This window comes from Siphateles boraxobius, unplaced genomic scaffold (assembly GCF_051911475.1).
Source record: "Siphateles boraxobius isolate OS27281-9 unplaced genomic scaffold, OSU_SipBor_1 1, whole genome shotgun sequence".
In the NCBI taxonomy this organism is placed as follows: Eukaryota; Metazoa; Chordata; class Actinopteri; order Cypriniformes; family Leuciscidae; genus Siphateles; species Siphateles boraxobius.
The window spans coordinates 8929268-8950986 of NW_027508699.1; the positions used below are offsets into that span (position 1 = coordinate 8929268).

The window sequence follows — 21719 nt, forward strand, 5'->3', positions numbered from 1 at the left end:
AAAAACAGTGAAGTAGACATTGGGTGATATGTTCGTTACAGCAGCACCTGGAGATCTCGAATAGATTTATTATCAAAAGTTATTCTGGAGTGCGTTTTCCCGCTTTACCGGTATCCTTTACTACCATATGATGCATCGTTGAAGAAATTAAGTAGCCAGTCACAACTGTTTCCCGAAACCTTATTGTTGCATATTGGTCGTTCAACCACGTTGGTTAATGATGTCACGCACATGGTGGAGTAGGCTAATAGGTTTACTACTTTTAATTAATCTGTTTGAGATCAAATTAATGCTAGGTGTTTTGCTATAAATTACGGGCATGGCATCTGAGGACTATTTCTCATTTTCCTCAGTTATTTTGCTTTATTTCCAGATTCAATTAGGCTCATTCTTACTTACTAGAGCACGTTCGCACATGCGCAGTCTTCAAAAACGTTACTTTAAATCTCTTGACAAACTTAAAGACATAAATGACATTTGTATGTATTCTAAATAAAAGATACAGATTGTAATGAATGTCAGCTTGCTTATTTGGCTCAAGATAAGGATTTATTAAGTCCATGTCATGCAAACAGTAAACTCTGCTTCTAACCACAGGTCAAGAGCTGTCATTCCAACCACACAACTTTGCGATGCTGTTTGCGAATGTTCGTTAGAACGATGTTTTCGGGAAACACCGAGTCGTTGAACCACTGATAACGACGGAACTTACAACCATAGATGGCTAACGCTGTTTTGTTTTTTTTGTCTAACGACCCCAGCACGTGACATCGTTAACAACAGTCCTATATTGTTGAACCGGTGTGGTGCAACCATGTTACTACATTTTCGGGAAACAGTTGTGACTAGTTGATTAGTTTCTCCAACCATGCATCTAATCGTAGTAAAGCAGCAGCAAGTTATATAGTTGGAAATGCACCAAAGAGCGTTAAAATATGTGAAAAATAACATGTTTTTTTTACAAATCAAGCATGAAAACCTATTCTAGTAGACCCTGAAAACAAAGTCAAGACTAGCATAAAATGTACCCTTTAAAAACCACTTAGCAACTTGTAAAGTATGGACTAGTGGTTCTTTTTAGGATGGGAACACTACAGAGAGATTCCGGCCAGAGAATCCTTTATCATCTTTATTTCCAAGATCAGGATGCCAATATACAAGTTTGTATAATTGAGTGTATGTGGTCTAAACAGAGAGAAAGAAAAGAAATAATGCAATGATAATAACTAATTAATAAACAAATAAAGAAGGAATACTATACTATGCTCATTGTCATCATTCACAACAGTACAGTACAGAAAATAATAACTGACATTAATCCAGTGCAACAGAATATGTCACTATATGCCTTTTAATATCTGTAGAGTTGCACCTTTAAGTGGCTATGCAGAATGACACTATATCACTATAACACTCGATGCAGGTAGAAGCAAATAAACAGAAAATACACTCCACCCGAATGCGGAAGCATATTGCTAAATAACTAACACAAATAAGGTCTACATCGACATACAGAGGGCTAATTATTTCACACAGGAAACATGTCGCATATTACAGCACGCATGACTACATCATGTATCATGACTACACTAATTAGTCAGGCGCAGTTCACGTGATGGAGCGTTTGAACGCACTTAGGAAACCTCAGCGCTGAACAAATAGGCTTTCAGACACAACTAAATAGCAACATCTTGGCAACCGTCCACAACAACCTAGCGTCATTGCTGTGAGCTTTGTATGGACAATCACCAAAAATCTGTTTGAGTGTTGTGAGAAGAGAGTGGAAATAAACCAGATTTCACAGTATCGCGTGGGCCTGAAACCTATCCTCATGATGTGCACCATACACTTACTCATGTGCTTGCTGATTAAATGCATAGATAGCAGATAAAGGGGGTTGTTTGGCTCAGCAGGAAGTTGCCGAAAGAAAAGAGGAAGGAGGGAGAGATAGACAAAAGCAAGAGAGAGTGGTGTATTCCTGGCATCTGGTTAGTGGGCAGACTATGTAAGCAGCATTTGAGGTTTTACCTCTCTGCCATTGGTTAGCTTTAGCACTAACCCCTAGGAAACTAAAGGTGTTGCACTCTGTACAATATAGCAGCTAATTTGCACAAAAAATGGTTTGCCTGGAAACAGTAGCACCTTTTTGGATGCAACTGCATTTCACACACCGAAACCTGTAATTGACTTCATTGATTGTCTTTTGCTGCAAGATGGAAATAGGAGAGAGAGAAAGAAAGTGAGAATGAGCTACAGAGAAAGACAAGTGAGAAAATTCTGCAATGGAAGGAGAAGAAAGACATGCTCCCTTAAGCAGAAACAGATGAAGTCCTGAGCAGTTCGTGTTCATGCAAAGCATGCAGAATAAAGTCAAATGTTTAAAGAGGAATGAATGTGAAAATAATACAGTAGAAAAACCTGTCAGTAACTATAAGTGGTAACACTTTATTTTAAGGTAAGTAATAACAGTAAACTATGCATAGTTCCCTTTCAGTCGATAACGTCGGACGTAGTCGACGTCGACTGAATGGGGATCGCGTCAGAGAGCCTAACATCTTCGAGTACTATTGAACAAGCCAATGTAATCGGCGTGAATGGGGAGTTGTTGAGTTGTTGAGTTGTTGAGTTGTTGGACATTGTGACCGTTGCTTAACCCTTCGGAGTCTTGGGCTATTTTGGCCGTTTTTGAGTACTTTTATTTTTTTTACATTTTGCAACATAAACAAATGTTTACCATACCAATGTTTGGTATAATTTTTTTCAGCACAACATCACCTATATGATCAGACCATTAGTTTTTCACTTTGATGTACTCTATCAACATACTGGACCCAAAATCACACAAAAAAAACAAAATCCGAATAGAAAAATTATAGCTTTTCTACTACAAAAAACACAAACATGCTCAATGAAGCATTTTAAAAGGTTTAAAATGTAAACACAAGTTGTAAATGTCAACATATACAGGTACAATTCAGATATAATCAAGCTATATATAAAAAAAAATATGATTTACAAAAAAAAGCGGGTGTAGCATAGGCTTTTTTTCTTTCTTTTTAGCTCAGCCACTTTTTAAAAAATGTTGTGCACACAATTATTCAGAGAGCTATATTTAAGGCCTTGCATTCCCAGAGTAAGAGAGTTCCCAAATAGTACAAATACAACATAAAAAATATAAAATTGAGATAAAATTAAACTATATGCAGCAAAAAGCAGGTGTGGCAATAGGCGTTTTTTCTTTTCTTTTTTGCTTAGAAACTCTTCAAAACACTTCATGTACAATTACACAGATAGCTACATTACAGGGATTTCATTCCTTGAGTAAGAGGGGTTCCTCAATAGTGCAAATGTACCATACAAAAGGTAAAATGAACACAAAATCAAATTATACATACAACTATTTACAACAAATATCAGGTGTTTTTTTATTTTTATTTTTTATCTGTGCCTCTCCTCAAAACAGTTTATCTAAATCTACTCCTAAACTACTCCTAAACTACCTTAACTATCTACACTACTCCTAAACTACTCTCAAAATCTACTCAAACTCTTCCAAAAACTAGCAATAATCTCTCTCTCTATATATAACGTATATATGTCTCTCTTTATCAACTCCGTAAATCCTCTGCCTTTCAATTTTCCGTCTTAGCTCAGTTGGCTCCTCCTCCATTCCCTAAAATGTGCAGCCTGAATAGCAGAGTCAGCAGATTCACACATTTTTCTCCGTTTTGTTTTATGACAAAAACCGACGAATTTATTAGAATAAATGCAACGGCTGTCGCATCCCATCTGGCGTTCTTTTACGAACGCGTCAGTATTTTTTTATATAAAGTTTAAATGATCATATCTCCGTTTTTACTTGGTCTATCAACACAAAACAAAAAGTAAAATAGAATTTCAAGCCAGCACTTTCGACAGAAGTGGACGGCAGCGTTCACCGTGACTTTGTTTTTATGCTTCGACGTCTTAAACTGGTCATGTAACTTGATCACGCCGGCGTGATCGGCGACCCCGAAGAGTTAAGCTTCCCTTGCATGTCACGACTCACCCGTCACCTCCTCCTTGTAGTCTGAAGCTTCTGAGGACGCTTTGTTCCACTATTTCCGCTCTACTCAGTCGTGCCGCCGACGAGCCTCATGACAGTTAGAGCCAGGGTGAGTGGAGACTCCATCCCCTGGGGTCCAGCTGGGTCATGACCACTCCGGAGCCACCCAGTTGCCTCTCTGGTTTCGTCTCCTTGCCAGTGTTGTCCGAGCGGTCTACCCTTGGACAGACACTGGCTCTCAGCTGCCCCAGGGGCCTGCAGAAATGCGTTTTCCCAGTGAGCCTCCTAGAAGCGATTGCGATTCAGGGTCGTCTGGCGCCTGCTCAAGTCAGTGAATTCTTCACACGTCATGTTGAGCAGAAATCCTCCTGAAACTCAGTGAAGTTCATCGCACTCAGGTGTTGAGCAGCAATGCTCCTGAAGCTCAGTGAATCCTTTCACACTCAGTGTTAAGCAGAAATGCTCCTGTTGCTCAGTGAAGTTCTTCGCACTCAAGTGTTGAGCAGAGATGCTCCTGTAGCTCAGTGAGTTTATCACGCTCAGGTGTTGAGCAGAAATGCTCCTGAATCTCAGTGAACTGCTCACACTCAAGTGCTGAGCAGAAAATGCTTCTGAAGCTCAGTGATCTTCACATGTTGTGTTGAGCAATGATCCTGTCTTTTTGCACCTGTCGCTTGCACCTACGGTGCCAGGTCAGGAGGGAGCAGGTCTTCATAATTGCCCCTTATTGGCCCAACTAGACCTGGTTCCCATTGACAGCCTTCCTGACTTCCCCAGAACACTTTTTCAGGGACGGGGCACGATGGCACCCGTGTTCTACCCCTGGAGATTCCGGGCGGTCTTACATCTGAACGCGGAGGTTCAGGTGGCTATCACAGGGACACGTGATAGTTACCATCACTTCTGCGACCACCCCATAGAAATGGGTAGCGTGCTTACGCCTTTAGAAGTGGAACCCAGTCGTTGAGTGCGTCTTCTCTCCAGAGGAGATCCTGAAAGCTTTCGATCACTTCAGTGCTCTCTTTCCTGCAAGATGGGTTGGAGTAGGCTGTTTTCATTCCCTCAAAATGATGTTGCCTCGGTGTTTAAACGACGCTCATCGTGATGCAGAAGTATGGAGAAGCACGTCCTGATCGTCAGGTTCCTGAGGAGTAAGGTAATGTAAATCCTTGCGTCCCTCTTTATCCTCTTGGGCCTTATCTCTGGTGCAACTGCACTGCAGAGACCGCCCCTGAGCCACTGCAGGCAGTGAGTTAAATATTCTGTTATATCAGTTCTCCTGCTCGCGTGGTCTCTACTAGAGGGTAGGGACTTGCTCGCTTTCGGTCAACGTATTGTGCCCGGAGTTCGGGCCGGCTAACTCTCACAAGCTGAGACCCCGGCTAAGATTGTGCCCAAGGTCCCTACCTCTCCCGTAATAGGAGCAGGTGGTGAGCCTGCAAGCGCTGCCCCGGAGGAGGCAGATCCAGCCCTGGCTTTCTCTGTCCATTCGCTTATAGCGGTTAGACATGTATAGAACGCAAGCCATAGACCTCAGACCAGCTCTACAAATATCTGCAAGGAATTCAGCAGAGAGGGAAGGCTGTTTCCAAGCAAAGTTGGTCACTTAGTGCTTGCTTTCATTTCGGTAAAAATTCCGAGATGCAACATGTCCACTTAGGTGTTGAGCTCCTCTATGATGAGTGTAAAGTGCTCCGCCTGGGCGTTGACGATATGCTTTGCTAAACAGATTCTAGAGTTGGGGGCTGGACGACACCTAGTTGAACCGCTGCTTCCTATGGACTGGATACGTGCGCCTTTCTACTCCAGTTGAGTTCCCTTAAAATGTAACCCTGTTGAATTTAACCCTCCGACGTCGGACGTGCGGAACGTCTGGTGTTAGGCCTGTTCATATGTGTATTTTCCACATTTACCTCACTTTGGGTAGGATGTGCTTCCGCAGCGTCCCTTCCTTCCAATGTACGGGAACGCTTACCCAGTGATCCTGTAGGAACAGCAGTGACTTCCCTGGCCAAAGCCCTGTCCTTCCCCGCAATTAAGTAATTTATTACTTAATTGCGGAGGCATCAGGAGGCTTTTGTCTAGGCACTGGAAGGTGGCACCTTAAGTGGCGCTTTCAAAGGTTATACCCATTCAGTCGACGTCGACTACGTCCGACGTTATCGGCTTAAAGGGAACGTCCTGGTTGCGTATGCAACCTACCGTTCCCTGAAAGAGGGAACGGAGGGCGTAGTCCCCTTGCCACTACCGCTGGACAACCGCTGACTCCGGGTTACGCTCGGCTCCTCAGCGAAAAAGCAACTAGTGTGTGCATCCACTTCCGTATTTATACCCGCGCCGCGGGGGCGGAGTGTGTGATGCGAATCACGCAAGCCAATTACATTGGCTCGTTCAATAGTACTCGAAGATGATAGGCTCTCTGATGCGATCCCCGTTCAGTCGACGTCGACTACGTCCTCCGTTCCCTCCTTTAGGGAACGGTGGGTTGCATACGCAACCAGGACGTTACAATTAATAAACCCTAAAAAAACCCTAACCATTACTGTATAGTAAGTACATGTAGTTAATTAATATTAATCAGTTCTTGAGTAAGTACAACTTAACTACGTCACCTTAAAATAAATATAAGCTAATACTTTATTTTACAGTGTTCTTGTTAGATGTTACATGTAATTACCATAGTAATAATAACAGTAAATTATGCCTAATTACATGCCCTCAACCAAATCCTAATCCTACCCTAACCCTATAGTAAGTACATGTACTGTAGTTAATTTATATTACACTATACTTAAATATATAATTACACTATAACAATGACACCTTAAAATAAAGTGTAACCATATATAACCCTATAAGTTACCTTACTTTACTCACGGTTAAACCATTTTTTAAAGACAATACATTTAATTTTACTTTAAAATACATAGGACATTTTAAAAGGTATGAATTACCTTATAAATTACATTGAACATATATACTCACATAAAAATTATTTTATTCTATCATTTAAAGTCTCCCATGTGGTGAAAATCCAGCTTTTAATGTTGTTTATATTTCTATTTGGTGTTTTTAATATGCTTTAACACAAACTATGTGCACATTCAACACCATTGCAGAGTATTTTCTCCTTAAAACTGCAGTGAACCAAAGACAGTCTCAAAAAACGCGATTTGAAATGTTTCTGACGTCACAAACTACCTTGTAACCAATCACATCAACGAGTGATCGAAACGTGGATCTCTGAGCTGGTTTGAGTGAGTGGAGGCGGGGCTAATTTGCATATTTATAGAACTGCGTATACTAAATCAGGAAAGGGTGTAGAGTTACATTCAAGCTATTTTAGAGTATGATGATTTTTTTTCAAGTAAAAACCATTTAAATATGTAATTTTGGTGATCAAAGATGAGTTTTAAAGGATACAATTATTGACTACAGGGGGATTCTAAAGACATACAACTGGGAACAATAAAATATGCAATACAGTCAAAAAGCCACATCATAATGACTGTAACACTGACAATTGTGTTGCACTCAAAGCTGCAAATTGTCTACCATAAATGTATCAAAACCATTTACAGCATTGCAGATATTATGACAAAACAGACACTTTGAATGTGACTGTACTCATAGAATATGTAAAAGCACACAGTCTCGTCTCAAACTCTGTTTTAAGAAAACCAGAATGGGGTTTTCATCTTTAGTGGATACACTCAAGAGTCATAAGGTACTCTGTTGTTCCAGCGTCCTCCAGAACGATGTTTTCATCATCATCTTCTCGCCATACCCTTTTTCTGTCTGTCTCTGCCATCTGGTATAAACGTGGCAGCAGCTTCAGGGTACTGATCATTTTCGTGTTGTCATGGTAGGGTGAGATGTGCGGCAGGATGCACTCCACCACCTCTGAATGACTAAGCACTTTGAACATCAAGAAAACCTGAGCTGGCTCGCTTTTGAAATCAAATCTCATGTTTTAAAGTTCTGCTAGCATATGTGTTATGAGAGTTCAGCTTTAGCCCTTCACGAAGATTCACGTCATCTCTTTGTTTAGTATCTCTTCTCTCAGTGGGTAATATTCACTCTTGTCAGATTCTGTCAAACAGAGATAATTCATGTTCTTTTAAAGCATAATCATTTCATTAAGAAAACCTGTACTATTGTAAACACTATACAAATCCTGGAACAATTTGATTTGACTCATTTGGAAAAGATGTGTAGACTGTCTACAGTTACGAAAATATTATTGGCCCATCAACTTGCAGTGTTGAGTGAGTCAAGGCAATTAGGCAAGTGGGTAATATACACAAAATAAATAATACCGTTTTCTCCATAACAATATATATATATATATATATATATATATGGACAGTATAAGAAGCTTTATTATTTCGAATGCAGCTTAAATATATTTTATTAAAAAGTGTAAAACAAAATCATTACATTCACCCAGAAAGATTGATGTTAGACACCCAGAGAAATATAGTAATATAAGACATGGAATCAATTATTAGGTAAAATATATTTAAAAAAAAAAGATTTTACAGTATGTTTATAAAGTAACAGAAAGCGCACAACCAAAAAAACAGTCCTTAATAACAAAATTCAGGAGACACAGGAAAATTACAAAAAATACAGGCACAGAGTGAAACCAAACTAAGGGTATGTTTACATGACAACGATATGCTTAAAATTTTTTGAAAAAAAAGTTTTTCCTTTGAGTTTTCCGCGCACAGACACTGAACACGGATCCTGGAAAAAGATTGTAAACTCTGTATTCTGCTGCCAGGCCGTCGGATGACGATGAAACACAATAGACTAAACACGTAATACGCATGTGCGTAACATCATCGTCTTCAGAGATTCGCCTTTTTTTTGTTTACACGGAGAACGTTTTCAAAAACTTGCACTTTAAAATCCCTTTTCAAAAGTTTGCGTTTTCAGCCATCCAAAAGATAGTTGTGTAAATGAACGGCCAAAATGCATAAAAAGTCTTCCGTTTAGTTAAAAATGGTGTCATGTAAACAGCCCTTAAGGGTACGTTTACAGGACAAGATTTACTAAAAATACTTTTTCCTTTGCATTTTTCGTGTATAGACGATAACGGTATCAAAACGATCCCCGTTCACAGGGATCTGTGAAAACGACTAAAACCGCTGTATTATTCATGCCAGGCCAGTAGATGGCGATGTCACGTTTGTCAAGAAACACTCACGCTCCTATAGAATGAACACGTGATACGGGTGTGCATGACATCACCATTTTCACAAATTTGCTTTTTTGTAGTTTACACAGTGACGATAACAGTATCATTTTCAAAAAAAAAATGTTTTGTAAATAAACAGCAAAAAAACATTAAAGTTTTCAGATTTTAGTTGAAAGCGGTGTCGTGTAAACGGCATAAACAGAATCAACATCCTGACAGCACCATCGTTCTAAAGATTTTTTTTAGTTTAATATACAGGTCCTTCTCAAAAAATTAGCATATTGTGATAAAGTTCATTATTTTCCATAATGTAATGATAAAAATTAAACTTTCATATATTTTAAATTCATTGCACAGCAACTGATATATTTCAGATCTTTTATTGTTTTAGTACTGATGATTTTGGCATACAGCTCATGAAAACCCAAAATTCCTATCTCAAAAAATTAGCATATCATGAAAAGGGTCTCTAAATGAGTTATTAACCTAATCATCTGAATCAACTAATTAACTCTAAGATTCCTGAGGCTTTTAAAAACTCCCAGCCTGTTTCATTACTCAAAACCGCAATCATGGGTAAGACTGCCAACCTGACTGCTGTCCAGAAGGCAAGAGGGTAAGACACAGAAAGAAATTTCTGAACAAATAGGCTGTTCCCAGAGTGCTGTATCAAGGCACCTCAGTGGGAAGTCTGTGGGAACGAAAAAGTGTGGCAAAAAACGCTACACAACGAGAAGAGGTGACCGGACCCTGAGGAAGATTGTGGAGAAGGACCGATTCCAGACCTTGGGGGACCTGCAGAAGCAATGGACTGAGTCTGGAGTAGAAACATCCAGAGCCACCGTGTACAGGCGTGTGCAGGAAATGGGCTACAGGTGCCGCATTCCCCAGGTCAAGCCACTTTTGAACCAGAAACAGCGGCAGAAGCGTCTGACCTGGGCTACAGAGAAGCAGCACTGGGAATTGCCAAAATGCCTGAAGTCAAGTACCCACAGTCAGTGATGGTCTGGGGTGCCATGTCAGCTGCTGGTGTTGGTCCACTGTGTTTTGTCAAGGGCAGGGTCAATGCAGCTAGCTATCAGGAGATTTTGAGGCACTTCATGCTTCCATCTGCTGAAAAGCTTAATGGAGATGAAGATTTCATTTTTCAGCACGACCTGGCACCTGCTCACATAGCCAAAACCACTGGTAAATGGTTTACTGACCATGGTATTACAGTGACCAATTGGCCTGCCAACTCTCCTGACCTGAACCCCATAGAGAATCTGTGGGATATTGTGAAGAGAAAGTTGAGAGACGCAAGACCCAACACTCTGGATGAGCTTAAGGCCGCTATCGAAGCATCCTTGGCCTCCATAACACCTCAGCAGTGCCACAGGCTGATTGCCTCCATTCCACACCGCATTGAAGCAGTCATTTCTGCAAAAGGATTCCCGACCAAGTATTGAGTGCATAACTGAACATAATTATTTGAAGGTTGACTTTTTTTGTATTAAAAACACTTATTTTATTGGTCGGATGAAATATGCAATTTTTTTGGATTTTTGGTTTTTCTTTACTTTTTTGCCAAAATAATCAATATTAAAACAATAAAAGGCTTGAACTACTTCAGTTGTGTGTAATGAATCTAAAATATATGAAAGTCTAATGTTTATCAGTACATTACAGAAAATAATGAACTTTATCACAATATGCTAATTTTTTTAGAAGTACCAGTATATATATATATATATAAAATCCAACACTTTTTCCACAAAAATATTAAGCAGTTTTTTTTAAAACAGTTTTCAAAATTGAGAATAATAAGAAATGTTTCTTAAGCATCAAATCATCATATTAAAATGATTGCTGAAGGATCATGTGACACTGAACTGGAGTAATGATGCTGAAAATTCAGCTTTGATCAGAGGAATAAATACATTTTAATGTATATTCAAATAGAAAACAATTATTTTAAACTGTAACAATATTTCACAATAGTGCTCTTATTACTGTATTTTTTTATCAAAGAAATTGGTGAGCATTAAAACAGACTTCTTTCTAAAACATATTACCGACCCCAAACTTTTGAATGGTAGAGTACCTTGTATTGTGCACATTTTAAACTGAACTTGTATTTTTTTCTTTTCTCTCTGTTTTTCCCTTTCTTTGTTCTTTCTTTGCTTTGTCGGCTTAATAAACAATTAAACTTGTGAAAAAAATATAAAAACAAATCTTGGAGAGATTGGCTCGTTTGGATTAAATTCCTTCGGTTGGGGATGTTGGAACACAGTCGAATATGAGAATATGTTAATTATACGATCATGTTTGCTTGATGCTTCATTTTTGCACCTAATGTTTTCATTACATTGCTTTATTATTTATGCATAAACACAAGTTTGAGAGCGCCTGTGTGTTTACCCGCAGAGCAATCCTGGTTTTATTTGACACACATTGAGTATATTAACGTGGAATTTTTTTTCCCCCTTCATTGACATCTTTAGTGCGCATCAGTTTGGCTGAGCTCTGTATTTATAGCTTCACAAGAGAGTGATTACAACACACGGAGGATGACAAAGTTGCTTCTATCTATGACTCTTTATCACCATGGTTACACCCTGCCATCCCAGACCCCTACGGCTCTATTGCACATCTGTGTTTTCTTCATATAAATTAGTAATCAGCCCTTGTGTTTGTTAGAGACGCAGAGGCTGATTAATGCTGGAGAATCAATTTGGCTCTCAATTGTTTTTGCTCTCATGATGAGAACTAGGGCTACAATATAACCTAATGTCCTTTAAACGGTACAACACTAACATTGTATTATATATTGTTTAACATACTGTATCATACGTTTACATATACAAACATTCATACTGAATTATTGATTTAAGTGGCTGCAGAGCACTAAAACGTTTAGTTTGCCTTTTGTTTATAGATTGTTCCAAAGAATATTTGACCTCAACAAGTACATTATCTTAAAAGCTCTTTCCAGCATAATGTTGTCTGGAATGAAATGATCTTCACATGTACCTTCAGATTATCTACTCGAATCACCGCTCTCATAGGACGCATTGCAACAGGCCATTACTGTTCATTTCAACAACAGAGAGAGTTCATAAAAGTTATTTTGCTCACACATTAACGTTAGTGTTCTCTAGTTCTGCCTTTTAGTGAATTCAGTACTATATTTTAACATAGCCTACTACTCTTTCTATTTCTGTTATTTAAAGGTATGGTAAAAGTAGTAAGAGCAGTTTGCTAGGTTGTAGTTCTGAATACATTTCAAAGTTAGCATTTATGGAAGTGTGTTACATGTTAAAACTAATGATGAAACTGTAACCGTGAAAGTTTTTGGCCATTATTTAACATTTTTCTCAACTAGAGCAACCTAAAAATGGCCACAGCTCTGTTCTGATAGGTGATAGGGGTCATGTAAAGCAGGAAAGAAACAATGCTAAATGCTAATAATAAATTGCCGCTAACAATATAATGTAGGCTACTGCTTAGCAAAGTAAAAGAGCGGCAAGACGCTATAAATCTACTATTGTTGACGTCAAATGCCATGTGACATGTCCAAACAAACTCTGCAGTACTTTCTCATTTGGTAGGCACAATATATTAAAGTCTATATTTAGATGAAATGCAATTAGTTGAATTTAAGAGCGTTTTTTTTACATACTTAATTACGACTTGTAATTTCACATTTACTTCTATTGTCTTTGAAATATGGTTAAAGTTTCCTGCCGAATGTGATGAGCCTTTATGACAAACTAAAATGTTCTTTAATTCCATCTTTATTGAAACTTGAATGTCATGCATTTACATATAGGCTATTTGTAAGTTCGCATTTGAAACAATGAAGCTGCAATTTAGAACATTTAAAATACTGTATATTAACTTTAAATGTGATATTAAATAACACACCACAGATATTAAATCAAACATGTGCTTTAGTATGTTAGTGTACTTCTCTAAAGCACAACAAAATATTAAAACATAATTATTAAATACTCTTTAAAGTACAACCTTTAATTTAACATTATTATTACAAAGTGTACTTAAGTGTGTTAAGAAACAGTCATAAAAGGGCACTCTCTTTAAGTACTCTTAAGTGGCCTTTTATTTCAATAGTATTAGATTACAGTTTTCTTTAAATATTCTTTTAAAATTTGAGGTACACTACAAGTGCACATTCAATACAATTAAGCACACTTCTAATGTGGAAGTAATGTGGACCTTCACAGACCACATTACAAAGACAGCTCGATCATGCAGGTTTGCAATGTATAACATCAGGAAGATCAGGCCTTTCCTAACTGAGCATGCAACACAACTTCTCGTCCAGGCCCTGGTTATTTCTAGGCTTGATTACTGCAATGCTCTTCTAGCTGGACTTCCATCATGTGTTACTAAACCTCTACAAATGATCCAGAATGCTGCAGCCCGCCTTGTCTTCAACGAGCCCAAAAGGGCTCACGTCACTCCTCTGTTCATCTCACTGCATTGGCTACCACTCGCTGCTCGCATTAAATTCAAAGCTTTGACGCTTGCTTACAGATCTACCACAGACTCAGCTCCGTCCTACTTTCACTCCCTACTACAAGTCTACGTCCCTACCAGAAGTGATCGGCCAAGGAGCGCTAAGGCACTCTCCAGAACATTCTCATTCACGGTTCCATGCTGTTGGAATGATCTCCCCACCCTCATCCATAATGCAGAATCCCTGACAGCATTCAAAAGACAAGTGAAAACTCATCTCTTCTATGAAAAAAAAATTATATATATAATAATAATAATAATAATAATAATTCTTCTCTTTTAAATCTTTCCTTCCCTTTTAAATCTTCCCTTGTCTGGCTTGTGCTACTCTGAGCAATGCCTGAACTTTGTATTTTGAGCACTTCTTGCGTCGTTCTTCCCTCTTCACAATGACTCGCTTGCTTTAGTCCTCAGATGTAAGTCGCTTTGGATAAAAGCATCTGCTAAATGACTAAATGTAAATGTAAATGTACTTCTTTTTCACAAGCTTTTCACAGCACAAACAATTTAGCTCCTTCTCATTGTTCTGTTGCTTAAGCTACAGCTGATCCTTGGGGTTTAGCTGAGGACATGTTGTCAGGTTATGTTTGTTCTGTCTCTTGCAGGCGTGGTTACAGAGGTATGGCTACCTCCACCATACGCAACCTAACATGGCCGTCCTGCGATCAGTGCAAACCATGCATTCTGCTATTGCTGCCATGCAGCACAAGTACGGACTAAACATCACAGGGACTCTAAACAAGGACACTGTAGAGTGAGTACTACTGCTAAGCACACACATTCACTGTTACACTGAAGCAACACACTATAACAAAACACCCTTTGTGAAAATGAAGTACACTTTAGCATGAACTTTTAAAAAGAGTACTTATTATGGAAATAATAATAATAATAATAATAATAATAATATGGAAATAATATTGTTTATTGTTGAATGTACTGACAAGCACTAAGTAAGCTAAAATATACTTTAAATGTAATTTTTATTGAAACTTGCACTGTATTTAAATTCTAATTACACATTTATAATGATGAAGATGCAGTTTAGTACATTTAGACAAATATTTTAACTTTAAATATTGAATAACACAGTTAAAATTATAATCAATATTTCACATATTACTACTTTACTAGTGCTTTAGTATGTTAGTCAACACATCAAGTGTTCTTCTTTAAAGGATGACAAAAATTATTAAAACTTTTAATTTAATATGATTACAAAGTGCCCATTCTCATGAAACCATGACATTTTCGCATGATTAAAAAAATAATAATAATAATTTGAAAAGGAAATCATATTTTCAAGGTCCAAGTACTAGACCAACTAAATACTATGGGTATTGAAATGGCATATTCTTAAACTATTACCTCTAATCCTAAGGTTACAGCCTTACAAAATGCCAATAAGGTTATTAGCCTAACCCTAAAGCATTAGAATACCCTGTTACAATAAGTCTAGGATTCATGAACAGCTATTTCACCTTGTTACATTCCAAATGTTTCAGGGTTGAGTGTTACTGAGTAGTAGGTCAACACAAAACTATTTTAATATCATCACACCACATGTGTAAACATGATGACATGTATATAATGAGCTATGTACTGTAGTGCAAAAATGTGGACTAAAAGAAATACTGAAACCATGATATTTTTATTCCAGTAAAAGTTTTCCAATAATAAATCAATTAAATTGTATCACTTTTTCTTTGGACTGAAAGTTTCGACCCTGGTCTCTGATGTTTAGCTTGGACACCACATGCCATTTTCCAATCTAAACTATTTTGAGTACATTTTCTACTGCTTGTGTAAGTGATTTGAGGAGAAAAGCGACAGTGTTATAGAGCATAACACTCTCTGTTTCAATCTGCCTTTAAACAGTTATTTTTATTCTCTGTGTTATGGTTTATTGATAATTAAGATCAGGCCTTGTTTTTCACATTCAGTGATATAAATAAATATATCTTTTATCTAAACATCCTGTGTAGTAGGGTTGCAAATGCTAATTAATTTTAGCTGATATTGTGAAATTTCATCTCTCATGTAAAAAAAAAGATTGTTATGAAAGACAACAGCAGGTTTCAAGAAAATTTTTTCATGAAGTTACAGATAGTGTGATTTTGATGACTATAATTTTGGTGCTGAATGTCTGTGATATTGACATATCGTTCTCTTGGACAGTTACGTTCTCTTGTTTTATTCTGTCTAGTCTTAGTTTTCATTGTCATTGCTTGGTTTATTCCTAATCACTCATCCGTTGTCATAGTTTCTAATTAAGTACTCATCTGTTCCCAGTTCCTTTGATTGGTCTCCCTGTGTATTTTAGGCCTTAGTTCCCTTTGTTCAGAGTTCAGTCTTGTTTAAATCAGTGTTGTTGTGCTAAACTTGTTCCTGTGATCTCCTGCGTGTTCTTTATTACATTTATGGATTTATTAAAGACTGTTTTTGTTGTCTTTGTGCGCTCATTACAGCCACAATGTGACAGAAGATCGAACAAGAAATAGATCTTCCTGCGATCAGAAAATAAAACCCTCGAGGACCACACGAGTGACTTTTTAGACCTGGCGTGCATTACCAACTTCCCTGACCACTCCCTGTGTGTGTTTTTCCTGACCAGCTTAAATGAGCAGTGTAAGGCAGGCCTGGCCTAATGGTTCTCGAAGGAAATTTACTGCATTTGTGGAGTGGGTGCTGGCTAACAACAACTCTCCAATGACCATCTGCCAATGCCAGCCACACTCATGACCCAGAGACCCAGTAGAGAACCACCAACAACACCCAACATGGTGTTTATGCCTGAGTCCACCGCAGACACAGAGCCTGAGCCCTCCATGGATAGAGCACCAGAGCCGAAACCTGAGCCATACTTCGCCCGGGAGCCCGAGTCCAATAGTATGTCTGACCAGGTGCGTGAGTCGGCAACATCGTCAGTATCAGTGGGTGTCATCAAAGAGTTCGAGGGATTGGAATAGAGCCCTACCCGTACTCCCAGTGCTGAGGGTGAGCTGTGCAAGGTTTCTGTGTTGTTGTGTGAAGAAGAGTGATTTCTACACAGTCTCCCATCCCCCACCCCCCCGGTCCCACTAAGCTCCAAATCTCCTGCATCTCCATTGGTTCCTCCCTGCTCCAAGTCTCCTGCATCTCCATTGGTCCCTCCCTGCTCCAAGTCTCCTGCATCTCTATTGGTCCCTCCCTGCTCCAAGTCTCCTGCATCTCCATTGGTCCCTCCCTGCTCCAAGTCTCCTGCATCTCCATTGGTCCCTCCCTGCTCCAAGTCTCCTGCATCTCCATTGGTCCCTCCCTGCTCCAAGTCTCCTGCGTCTCCGCTCGTGCCGCCCAGTTCCAAGTCTCCTTCGTCGATGATGGTCCCACCTAGCCTCCCTCTCCCTCCTCCTCTACCTAAGCCAGCCAGTTGTTCATCCCCGCTTCCCCTGGCTCCCTTCAGTTTCTCTGCATCTCCTCTGTTTACTCCACTCTGCTGTGCAGATCCACCTCGAGTCTTCAGGTCGGCAGCTTCGCCTTGACAGGTGGATCCCCTGTTTTGGCCTCGGCCTGCTAAGCCCATCACTCCACCTTCAACCAGTGGGGTCCACCTTGGGTCCAATGTCACATCCTTGTCTTTTTTTGTTCTGTCTAGTCTTAGTTTTCATTGTCATTGTTTGGCGTAGTCCTAATTACTCATTTGTTGTGGGTTTCTAATTAAGTACTCACTTGTTCCCTGTTCCTTTATGTATTTAAGCCATTTGTTCCCTTTGTTCAGTGTTGTTTGTGTTAGTGTGGTTGTGCTAAACTTTATTCTTGTGATCTCCTGCATGTTTTTTGGTAACTTTTTGGATTTATTAAAGATCTCCCTCGACATTTTTTTTGTCTTCGACATCTCCAGCATATATACATAAACACACACGCACCCCACACACACATACACACACACACACACACACACACACACACACACACACACACACACACACACACACACACACACACACACACACACACACACACACACACACACACACACACACACACACACACACACACATTTTACATTTTACAGTATTCTGATGAATAAACACAGAACTGGCTATTTTTAAATCCATTAACTCTTTTATAGTTATGCCTTAAAGCTGTAACTTTAGCTAACTTAGTGTTTTTTGTTTTGTTTTTTGGATGAAGGGCAGAAATAATCTCACTCCTCTTCTCTTCTCTTCTAGCTGGATGAAGAAACCCAGATGTGGGGTGCCAGACCAGCTTGAGGGCAAATCTGGATCCCGCAGGAAGAAGCGTTATGCACTAACTGGACAGAAGTGGCAACGCACACACATCACATACAGGTTAGAGAGAGACATGATGTCTCTGTTAGTGTGCATGACCTAACAATTTGAGCTATAAATATAGCTCAGACAAGATCTAATGGCGCTTTTCCACTGCATGGAACGGTACGGTTCGGTACGGCTCACTTTGGTGCTTTTCCACTGCATGGTACGGTACGGTTCGGCTCGGTATGGCTCACTTGTGGCGCTTTTCCACTGCATGGTACGGTACGGCTCGCTTCGGCTTGCTTTAAATGGTACCACCTCTGTTGAGGTTCCAAGCGTACTGTACCGATACTAAATTGTGACGTTGAAGCACTGTAGATCACTGATTGGTCAGACAGACAGAATCGTCACTACCAGAGTCATTGTATTTGCGAGACATCAAACCCGCTAGATTTAAATAGCCAGTAACAGCCAAAATTAAATCAAACCATATATTTATTTTCCATAATGATATTAATGAAAGCAAATGTTATAATTGGAATTTATGAAATTCATATTTGTATGTTACAATTATTATTCAATATACTGTACATGGACAGTCTTACATAAGCGTGTATGTTTTAACATTTCGTCCCTGTTGGGCGGAAACATTGCATGTCCAACTGGTACTTTTCAAGAAAGGGAAAAAACACTGTATTTTTTTTAAATAATTAAACACTGTCGGTGCATCTGAAATCACATACTGTCTGAGTAGTTACCATGAATTAAAATTTACCGTATTCAAAGTATGTTCTATAGTATAGATCAACGCTACTTTTGCGTCATCGAAGCGTAACAACCCTTTTTGGGGGAAAACGAACGGATTCCTCTGAGAACAGAACTCGCTCTAGATCTGCAAAGTTTCTTGATAGCAAAAATGGCACAAACATACACACTCTCTTTGCCGGCTGAGGACCTTGAACCGGTATTTAAAGAAGCTTCTGGATACGGGGTTACAGAGGTGTCCTTTTGAAATGGTCGAAAACTGGATTAATGACCCCACACATTGGCCAAATATGGACTATTCAGACATCTACACACTCATATTCAGTCATTAACACACTCACAGTATGACAAACTAGACGATTTGCCATGTCACTTGGATCATATTTAACTAACTATTACATAGTTTTGTTGTCGACTAGCTATACTAGTTAGCTGCTAGCAGCTACGTGATTAGCTCTCACTAGGCACGCTACCTTGGCTGTTAACTGATTTTACTGTTGAAATAGTGGCAGGCTAGGACTAAAGTGGACTTGGCTGGTTTCTGCTTGTGTCTAGAGTGCTAGGACTCTGAAAGTTGTAAAAAGGTTTACATTGTACGTCAAAATATGTAGCGTTGGTCTATATGATCCTAACAAATTAACGTTAAATCTCTATTCTGCGTTCACTTGCAAAACGTTTGAATTGCTCAAGAAAGTTTTATTCAGTCATAAGATTTCTACGAAAAATTTCCCCAGAGAACCTTTGGAGAATGAAATAAAGAGCTGGGAGGAAATATATAGCCTATGTCAACACAAATGTTATGCAAGTAAACGCAAAAACTATTATAGACTAATCTTTTCCTGGCATCTCATCTTTTCCCATCACTTTAGGTTTGGTTAACATCTTTAATTTATAATTTCACAAGCAATCTTGAACGAACAGAGGCATGGTCTGAGATAATAGTGTATTTACCGGTGTTGAATTCTCGGAAGATGAAAAAAATCATTTCTTCACCAAAATACAAACCGCCACAATGGAACATCCCTCATGGCCTCATCGTCTAGTTTGTCATACTGTGAGTGTGTTAATGACCAAAAAAATAGGCTACATTTTGGTGATTCCACGAGATAGTGGTAGATGTCTGAATAGTTCATATTCGACCACTGCGTGGGGTCATTAATCCAGTTTTCGACCATTTCAAAGGGACACCTCTGTAACCCCGTATCCATTCGTTTTCCCCCAAAAAGGGGCGTTACCCTTCGATGACGCAAAAGTAGCGTTTGTGTATGTGTATGAATGTAATCCAAACTTATATCCGCAATATTGTTACTGTCACGTGACCTACCAGCACCAGTTGCGTCACTTCACCGTCATTCATAAATCCTCTTCCGTGGCCTCATGGGATAGTAAAGTGTCCATCGAATATATCTCGGCAGAAGTAGTAGGTCATCGGGGGACTTTTCGCCAACTGTTATTCGAATACTGTGAATTTGGGAATACTACTCTGTTGGTGTACATACTTTGGACATACTGCTCTGCTGGCGTACTTTACATATTATATAGGGAAGTATTCACAATGGTGTAAAGTATTTGAGTTATTGTAATTAGTTACTGTACTTGACTGAGAATCAAAGATATTAGCAACTTTTACTCTTTACTTGACTGCATTTTTTAATTGAAGTATATGAAACTCTTTAATGTTGGTTACGGCTGAATTATTTTGCATGGCACCTAACATTTTGTGCAGCAGTTTATTTCTGCTACACAAGAAGTGATATCACTATCTACAGGGCATTGGACGTACTAAAACTTATGCGTTTTGTCCTTACTCATCCAAACTTGTCATCAAGGCTACTTTACGCGAATGCGAGTGTATTAGCAGGTAGTTGTCATTTGGCCAAAATTGTTTAACAGAAGTTTCCTAAGGAATCACTTAAAATAGGTGGACTGTAACTTTAAAGCTGCAGTCAGCAAGTCTGGCAGATTGAGGGGACTTACTGTAGACAACATTTTCTCAATTTCTGCTCGTCAGTGCGTGTATATAGTAATGTGCGCGAGGATGGAGGGGGGATCTGTGGCATGTGCACGAACTGTGATTGACAGTCAGATCTCACACAGCCCTGCGCTGATTGGACCAGAAGAACCGGGAGCGGTGGATTTTTGCAAAACAAATAACAGGCTCTAGGTGGAGGTAGAAGCGCGGGTTTTTTCTAAAACCGGCTGATTTATGTTGTTCTGTCGAAGCATAGTGTCGGTTTCAGTGAATATGATGAAAAAAATCTTGCCGACTGCAGCTTTAAGTAAAGTTAAGGCTAAAAGGTTTGGTTACTATTATTTGAGATGAGGAACAGTTTACTGAACCTTGATCAACCAACACCTAATAGTTTGGAACAGCAGACTTCCCTCAAATCATCCCGTCTCGGCCATCCTACAGTGGATCCTGCACTGCAATGAAGACACAGCACACAGCCAAGCATATAATAACCTCCAGCATTCACTCTTTAACCTTCAAGAAACATATTTGAATTCCCTGAAGATTACCTTCTAAAGGGCTCGGAGCAAATAGAGTGTTCTCTCACCTCAATTTAGACTTTCCAGGTTACAGCGGGCGATAACGGAAATGATTTATTCAAATCCTGTTTTTTTTAATTGATGGGCCACCTATGCAAATGGAATGTAAATGAAGACAGGCTTGGCAGTGAGTGACTGGCCTCTATAGAGAAAAGTCAGCTGAGATTTTCAGGGCCTCTCAGTCTGTTAGAAGAAGATGAAGACTTCAATGTGGGGAATTCAGCAAAGATGCCAGTCTAAGGGCAGTCGGTGAAATTCACTTTGGAAATGACAATATACTCTCTTTTCTGTGATATTAACAAATCATTATGGTGAGGGTATTTTACTATGATATTTTGATAGCGGTGGATTTCGATCAGTGGGAAGGTTTTGATGTTAA

At 39.2% G+C, this 21719-nt stretch overlaps 1 protein-coding gene across 2 annotated transcripts in view; it reads left to right on the forward strand.

The window, feature by feature from the left end:
- Positions 1-21719, forward strand: part of LOC143706786 (matrix metalloproteinase-16-like) — a 59430-nt gene that overhangs the window by 5091 nt on the left and 32620 nt on the right. For both annotated transcript variants that reach the window (XM_077199125.1, XM_077199201.1), the window contains exons 2-3: positions 14375-14523; positions 17981-18100. In XM_077199125.1, the coding sequence (XP_077055240.1) occupies positions 14375-14523; positions 17981-18100 (269 nt within the window). The remainder of the gene's footprint in view (positions 1-14374; positions 14524-17980; positions 18101-21719) is intronic.